The following is a 7,874-nucleotide window of genomic DNA, read 5'->3' on the forward strand; positions in this document are numbered from 1 at the left end:
GTTAACTGCAACTTTGACTGTAAAGGCATCTGTCTCAGACCCTGTCCTCCACCTCTGTCATCCCCATAGTTTTCCAGAGCTGGACCTAGTCAAGAGGAAGAAAAGGAAAGTCTCAATTTCAGCAGAGCTGAGCTTCACAAGATGTTCTAGGATGTCTGTGTCCGTGGATAGTGCCAGTCTGGACTCTGGGGCTCCCCTGCTTCCTTGTCATCAGCTGGGCAGCTCATTCAGGGCTTCCCTCTCAAGATTTGCATCTATAAGGCCGGGGATATAGCTCAGCGGCACAGCGCCTGCCTATCAAGCACAAGGTCATGAGTTTGATTCCACCCCCCAAAAATTTGCAGCTATAAAATGCAAGGTCTGGATGCAGTGACCACTATCATAACTTCTAGATGGGGAGCTGGGGCTGGAAGAAGAACCACACAGGTGAACACCCAGTTGGCTGAGTCCTGCCTAAGGGACCCTGGGCCCTCTTTTCTCAGGGGTCTTACCAAGGCCTCTCTATTGATACCTCTATTCTGTCCTCGGCGGGGACATATTCCAGCTGATATCTGTTTGCATCAGTGTCATCTGAGGCAGTGTTTCACAGGAGAGACAAGAGGAACAGGACCTTGCCACGTCCTAGTAGAGAAGCCTACACAGGTGGCCATGTACCTGGCCTTTGGCCTGAACCCTCCTGCTGCAGCCAAGTATTAGGCTCTGACACTGCACAGATCACTTTGAAATTTCAGTGTCCCTTTTTCTGTCACACATCCAATAATGAAACTGCTTGATCCACACCCCCCACACACACACCCTGAAGTCCTCTGGAGGCAGAATTCTTCTTTTAGTAATGTACTGGGAAGCTGACATTCACGTACACACATTTTATTTTTTCAGAAAATAAAGGGTCATGTGCCCAGCACACTTTACACTTTAGTAGCCCAGAATCTTCCTAGAAGGACTTTCTGTCCTCCAGAGAGATGCTTCCCACAAACTCCCCATGGAGCTGGTATTCGGGGAGCAGCATCAAAGAGGTGTTCTAAGACAGAGCAGAGTGGTCCCTCACAAGCTCAAGGGAAAAATGACATGTTTAAGGATAGAATTTGTTCCCTTTGGTTCCTTTATGAGGCTTTGATAGAATCTGGAATAGACTAGTTTAGCTCAGAATGCAATTAAAGTGTGATTCTTTGGCATTTAATCTGTTGTGGAAAGGGCGTTCCACAAAGAACATGGGCACTCCTCTGTCTGAACGAACTTGGTCAACGGCATGAACCCAAGCCAGGCACAGGACCACTCAGGGTGCACACACACAGCTGCCAGGCTGCCTGGGCAAGGCAGGCAGCCACCTTAGTCCCTCTGGAATACATCCTGGGAGCAAGTGTCTCTACTGTGGGGTCCCGGCCACCGTCTGTCACAACTTGCTTCATTGGTTTGGCCCAGCATCCCTTCCTCTTCTCCTCCCCATTCCTGTCGGTGCTCTTCACTCCTGAGCACCAAACCCAACCATCCTGGGGACTCTTCCATCTGTGAGATGACACAGCCTTTGACCCAGGGACAGACTTGCAAGGTAGCACCTGCTCAACCTTGCTCCAATCCAAGATCACCCAGGAAAATAAACTGGAGAAGGGAGGATGCAGCCTCACTCATAACGGAAAACCCCGGGTCAAGTTTACCTAGGACCAGGACAGCAGCGTATCAACAATCCTCTACTAACAGAAACAGACCCTGTGCTCTACCCACTGGCTGCTTTCTGGCCCCAGAAAACCTCCCCAGGTTCCTGGATGTACCTTGTGTCCCAGCTTGGCCAGGGTCTAAACAGTGGGCTTTCAACAGGGGCACTGTGGTACATGTGGGCCCCTCAAAATCCCTAGTATTGCCCCTGCCTCATCCTCTATTTTCTCCCCAACCCCACATCTCTCCCACTCTTTAACATTTCCTGGGCTGTCACTCTTCCTGGAGAAGAGGCTCTCTGTCTCCTCCCTGCACCCTCTCATCCTCCTCCTTTTCCATGCAGCCCACAGTGGCAGCCAGCCCTGCACCCACACCACCCCCCACCACAGCAGCCCCCGTGGCCCCCACTGCCGCCCCTGCTGCCACCATCCCAGCCTCTGCCGCCAGTGCAGCCGCAGCCATGCCTGCACCCACAACGCCCCCGGCCAGGCCCATGAGCCCAGCTCCCACAGCACCCCCAACTGCAGCCAAGTGGCCACAGAAGCGCATGGTGTAGGAGTCCATGAAGGCCTTGGCCTTGGCCTGCAGTTCAGCCTCCAGGGCCTCCAAGGTCTGCTCACGCTCCTTGCACAGCAAGGCCACTCCATGACGGGCCAAGACAGCATCCTTCTGGGAGGAGAGTAGGTTTCGCATGGTGTCTGGCAAGACCCGGAGTGCAGAGAAGATGCGCTTGGTGGCCACATCCTGTGGTGACAGGAAGAGAGAACAAAGGGCTTCACCTGGGAGACCCAGGCACCTCCGCCCCAGCATCTGGCCTGTCCCTGCCTCCCCTGTAGGCCCAGGGCTTACCTGCTGCCTCACATACTCCTCAAACTCCTTCTTGGCAGCCTCCACTTTTCTCAGGTCATGCAGCTGAGCAGCCATCTGTCCACGGGAAAGCCCTGGCTGCCTCCCTCCTTCCTCCTTGGCCTGGCCACCTGCTCTTCATCTCTGCTCCCAGGCCCGAACTCCCACCTCCCGTGCTCAGCCCAGACCCCACCTGCCCTCCTCTCTCCCAGACACCCATCCTTGGGGAGCAGGGGGACTCCATACCTCATCAGGAGAGCTGAAGCCAGGCCCCGTCCTCCCCATCCAGCCCGAGAGGTTCTGCAGAGACACACCACCAGGTCAGGGAAAGCAGGGACCTGCCGAGTGCCAGGGCTCTAGGGGGTTTTCACACCTTGATCTCCTGAGCTAGCTGCTGCCCGGTGAGCAGGCGTCTGTCTCCCCTGCCCACGGTGCGCCCCTCACTCCAGTAGCCCTGGCAGCGGCTCTTAGCGTGCTGCGGGGCTGCGCTGAGCACATCCAAGACATAGGGCCGAAGGAGGTGGCAGGAATCATCATCTGTGTCTAAAAAGAGGTTCTTCATACTGAGGATACCAGGGCTTTGCAAGGGGAAAGGCTCGGTGGGACTAGACACTGCAGGGGGTTCTAGGGAGCTGGGAGGACTTTGTTTTAGGGACACTCACCACCTCCTGGGCTTCCTTGGCCTTTGTTCATCCACCGCCTGCCTGGAGAAGGCAGGAGATAACAGCGGGCTTTGTTCCCTAGGAGAAGCTCCTGGACCCTGGGGTATTTGCCCGGCAACTTCTGAGAGAAGAAGGGAAGAGGGCCATTGGCCAGGGTCTGGCCTCCAACTGTGAGCACCCTCCGCGAGCCCCCGCCCAGCCTCTCTGCCCTTGTCTCATCTTCCAGCCCCTCCTTCTGCACTGCTCACCTGGAGGATGTCACCCATGTGACCTTGCCCTGCCTTGCTGGGATGGGATGAGTCACGAACTAAGAGGTCCAGATGCTAAAAGAGAAGGGGTCCTGACACCAGCAGCTGAGACGGTCAAGGTTTAAGCTGATGAGTCTAGAAACAAGTGTCTCACCTGGATTGGCACCATCCCATAATGCCTGCCCATCACCTCAGCCACATGGACAAACATCTGGGGGTGGACACAGAGAATATCAGGGCAGGGCCCTCCGAGGGGTACAGTTTGTCTCAGGCTATCTGCCACCACTATGCCTCTCTGTAAGAGTCAAGCTTCCCACCTCCCAGTTCTGAGGTTCTCTTGTCTCCCCCACACCGGGCATCTTGTGCTGTATCCTCCACCCTCAAACCCTCCAACCCAGTTCAAGGGCCATAAAATCCTGGGCTGGACCAAAAAGACCCTAGCTTCCTCTGGCCAAGGCCCCTGACCTTAGGTCAGGGCTGCATTGTGCCCAAATCTCCTCACCTCCAGATAGTCTAGATCTATGTACTTCAGTTCCTGGGAGGTGTTCAGGATCTGGAATCAGGGAGAACAGGATGCAGGAGGGTGTGCACAGAGGCCAAGCGCTGCTGGAAAGGCCCTGTGAGAGGGGCTCCCGGGCAGCCGCGGGACTCAGAACACAGGACAGGCCCAGCACGAGGCCTCTGCATGCGTGCAGATGATCTATACCTCCCAGACTGAAATGGTCTTGGCATTCTGCAGACCTTCAGTTCCCCCTACCCCCAGAACCAAGGATCATCAGCCCACCCATGCTTCCACTTCCACAGACTATAAGCATCTTCCCTCTTCCAGGGACACCCCTAAAACCTGCAGGGACCCCAGACACCAAAGTCTGTGAGATACCTTCTGCCTTAAAAAAGCTGGGGTGGGAAAGGGCACTTGGGATGAGGACTCTGACCCCCAGGCCACTCTTACCTGGTAGGAGCTCAGCATCGTGGTGAGAGCACAGAGTTTGACCCTTGTTTCCCTGCTCAGTTCGGGACTCATGGAATCTCCCGCATCCACCAGGAACACAGCCACCTACCCGGGGGTGAGGAGGACGGGCTGAGGGGTCAGGTCTGTTCCCCTGGACCAGACTTCTTGTGCTCACCCCAAAGCCCCAGAGCATTCCCTCTTGATTCCCCTCTCCTCTTTGTCTTTCTCTCTCCCCTTATCTCCCCACACACTTTCCCCTCCTTGCTCTAACCCTGACTTCCTTCTTCCCTTCCTCCTCTTACCTTCTTTCCCTCTTTCCCCAGCAAGAAGGGGTGGCTCCACATCCATATGCCCCTGCTGAGGCCACTGGCACCCCATTTGAACCCCTGCAGGGACCCCTCTCCTCCTCTGGACCAGCTGCCCTCACCACCAGGCTCCTGCAGGCAGAGAAGCGGGCATCAGCTGGTCCATTCCGGATCCCCGGAGACTGGGCTTCAGACTCAGCTCCTCACCCATAGCCAACCCAGGGCTCCTGCCTTGCCCCCCTCCAGCCTCCTGCCAGCCCTGCCCTCACCAGGCCTGGCAAGCCCCGGAGCAAGTGGTCGAGGAGGGAAGACTTCTCTGAGTGCTGCTCCCCCAGGACGGCAAGGAGGCAGACGGGGGTGTCCCTCGCCAGGGGGTGCTTCAGGCAGCGGTTGATGGCCCCCATCCTGAGGATGAGGCCTCCTGAGGTGTTGATGCGCACCAGCAGCAGTGGCTCTGCCCTAACTGCACAGCTCTCCTGGACAGGAAAAGGTCCACTGAGTTATCCAGGAGACCCATGTCTGGAGTGTATCCAGCCTGGGACTCCGTGCCCTGTTCTGACGTTCCCAAAGCCACCCTACTCCGTGGATCTGACCTAGAGACCTCCACGCACCCTACCCCATGTAAAGGCCTGGTCCCCGCACCTGCAGCACAGGGGGCAATGGCCGCTGCGGCAGGAGCTTCATCTTCTCCCCCAGACCGCGGAGGCCCTTCTTCTGCTTACAGATCTTCCGGCACTCGGGGCAGCAGGGTGGCTCGAAGCCGGGGACACGGTGTGTGCTGAAGCACCGGATGCAGAAGTCGTGGCCACAGGCCAACGAGATGGGCTCGCGCAGCCTCTCCAGGCAGATGGAGCAGGCGGGCAGCTCCCGGGGAACAGCAGACCGGGGCCCCAGACCCAGTTCCAACTTGGGGAATGGTGCATGGGACCTGGGGGAAGGACAGGCCATTTGAAAGTAGAATGTTCACTGGGGCAGGGTTTTGGGGTCAGGCTGACGGCTGGGGATAGAGCTCCCTCTGTGCCACCTCAGTTTCCCTTAGGGTCTCCACGCACTGATGGAGCTGCTGCCAGAGGAGCTGAGCTCTGCCCATTCCTCACTCACTTGAACGGACCTTGGTGGCTCCAGAGTCAGGAAGACAAAATGATGGTGAGAGGATCCCAAGAGTGAGAAAGCTGGCTCTGCCTGTCACATCCCACAGTGGGCAAGGTCTTCTCCCACTCTGGGCCACAATTTCCTTACTGTGCAATGGAGAGGTTAGTGGCACCAGCGCGTGGGCATGGGGCAGCATCTGACATGACATGTGTGCCTGATGTCCATGCTTGGGAAACCCCTCTCCCCATCTGTGTGTCAGAGCCCCTCAGGGAGGAGCTGATTTCAACCAGATCCTCCAAGCAGTGATAAACTCTGGACCCCAGCTGCTGGGACATCAAGAGGATGGAAGGTTCCTGGTGCCCAAGCAGCCTGTTTTACAGTTGAGCAGATGGCTCTGGCTCTTAGAAAATTTCTTCCAGTCTCAGCCGAGCATCTGCGTTCCTGCAGCACCCACCTTCTTGTCCCTGTCCATCCCTCCGCAGCCTGGCCAATCCGGCCTGCTCCTCCCTCCCCATGAGAGCCTTGTGGAGCCTTCAGCAGGCTGGGCCTGGCCACAGGACTCCGTGCTCCTGGCCCAGCCATTTCCAGCTGACCTGCCAGGCCCACTGCACCAATCCCAGCCCAGCAGGCCCTGCCGCTTACCAACTGTTGCTGCTGTTTCCCATGAAGCTCCGTTTTCGCTCCTGGAAAGGAGGGGGTGGGTATTTAAAACAGAATTCAGACTCCTATTTTCAACCTGGGTTTCCAGGGGCCCCTCCTCCCCTTCCCCAGGCCCATCCCCCATCCCAGGAGGCTCCTTCCCACCCCCAGCCTCCACCCCAGATCTGAGGACTGAAGACTTGCCCGTTTGCCAAGCCGATGACAAAAGGAAGTGACTGACAAGGTGTGCCTCGGCATGGGAGGCTGAGGTGGGAGAGGGTCTGCCACGTAGCGAAGAAGCTCCTGAGACCTTCAGCTGGAGGTAAGGTTAGCCTTTCCTGAAGGGCTGGCTGAGCTGTGGCCCTGGAAGGAGGGGTGGGGGACGGCCTCCCCTGGGAGCTGACTCTGTCAGAGCAGGAGAATCAGTGTGCCGGTGGGTCTGCTAGTCCGGAAAGAGGAGGCTGCCGCTGGACTCACCCCAGGGGGAGGAGACAGGGCTGCGGGTGCAGGGCTTCTGAGGAGGGAGGGAGGTGGGGAAAGAGGCTGGCTCAGAATCCCTGGCAGAGGCTGGGATGCAGGCAAGCCGAGGTGGTGAGTCGCCATGGAGACTGAAGGGAAAGATAAGGACAGGGAGGGGGAGGGGGACAGAGAGAGAGAGAGAGAGAGAGAGAGAGAGAGAGAGAGAGAGAGAGAGAGAGAAGCCATGTGTGTGTTCTGCAAAAAGGGAAGAGGCCCTGGGCGGGACCGTGGGCCGTACTTCCCCTTCTAGGCCAGCCAGGGCCCCTCAGGGCCACAGGGCAGGGTGGGCAAAGAGAGGTGTGGGGATGGGAAAGAAAGCAACAGGAGGGTACCAAAGCCCAAGAAGCTCGTGTGGGTCTATTTGTTCCTGCTTTTACCATGGGATGCCTACAGGGTACCACTGGGCTGCACGCGGGTCTGTATATCCTGCCACCTTCTCCCAGGGCTGCATCACTGATCAGTCTCATTGCAAGCTTCCTCAGCACCCTTGGGCCTGCAAGCGCCCTGGTCTTTCCCTCCTTGAGCAGAGCCACTTCTGAACCTTGCAGCTGCCCTTGACTGGGCCCCTCACCTGCTCCCATCCATACTCCTCTGCACAGCCAGGGTGGATGTTCCTGACACAGGTGGCCCCAACACTGATCAGACACCTTCCAGGGCTCCCTGCAGCTATCAGACCATAACCCAAACTGCCCAGCCTGATTCCCAGCTTGAGACCTCCTCTCGAGGCTTTCTCTCACCACACCTTTGCTGCCTCTGCCTCCTCACCCTACCAGAGACACCCTCCTGTGCCTGCTGCAGGCACCAGAGCCTCCCTGGGGCCTCTTGCCTCCAGACTGATGTGATGCACCTTCAGGTGACTACAGTTTTGGAAAGCTAACTCCTGATGGGTTTGATGCAGCTGAGGTTTTGGACCATGGTTGGTCTGGGCTCAATTCCCTGAGTAGCCCTGAGTTCTTCA

The 7,874-nt window shown here is 57.4% G+C and overlaps 1 protein-coding gene across 1 annotated transcript; it reads right to left on the minus strand.

Annotated features, from left to right (window-relative positions):
• Positions 1-851: 851 nt before the first annotated feature.
• On the minus strand, positions 852-7,071 carry Rnf112 (ring finger protein 112). The gene is made up of 14 exons (XM_005399266.2): positions 6,602-7,071; positions 6,401-6,441; positions 5,309-5,594; positions 4,936-5,142; positions 4,664-4,798; positions 4,362-4,466; positions 3,912-3,962; positions 3,564-3,620; positions 3,410-3,484; positions 3,162-3,282; positions 2,873-3,042; positions 2,746-2,799; positions 2,503-2,577; positions 852-2,397 (listed from the first exon to the last, which is right to left on the minus strand). Exons 1-14 carry the CDS (start codon positions 6,653-6,655, stop codon positions 1,927-1,929), a joined length of 1,902 nt encoding a protein of 633 aa, XP_005399323.1. The 5' UTR covers positions 6,656-7,071; the 3' UTR covers positions 852-1,926.
• Between the last annotated feature and the right edge of the window lie 803 nt (positions 7,072-7,874).

The sequence above is a fragment of the Chinchilla lanigera genome, unplaced genomic scaffold (genome assembly GCF_000276665.1).
Source record: "Chinchilla lanigera isolate Chin_1 unplaced genomic scaffold, ChiLan1.0 scaffold00066, whole genome shotgun sequence".
Lineage (NCBI taxonomy): Eukaryota > Metazoa > Chordata > Mammalia > Rodentia > Chinchillidae > Chinchilla > Chinchilla lanigera.

Excerpts from the sequence above, each read along its gene's own strand:
- Rnf112 (XM_005399266.2), bottom strand. The coding sequence starts at position 6,655 with ATGCCGAGGCACACCTTGTCAGTCACTTCCTTTTGTCATCGGCTTGGC. Across the intron at positions 4,467-4,663 it reads TGGGGAAAGAGGGAAAGAAG|GTGGCTGTGTTCCTGGTGGA; the intron begins GTAAGAGGAGGA and ends ACCCCCGGGTAG. Across the intron at positions 2,800-2,872 it reads AGCTAGCTCAGGAGATCAAG|AACCTCTCGGGCTGGATGGG; the intron begins GTGTGAAAACCC and ends GTGTCTCTGCAG.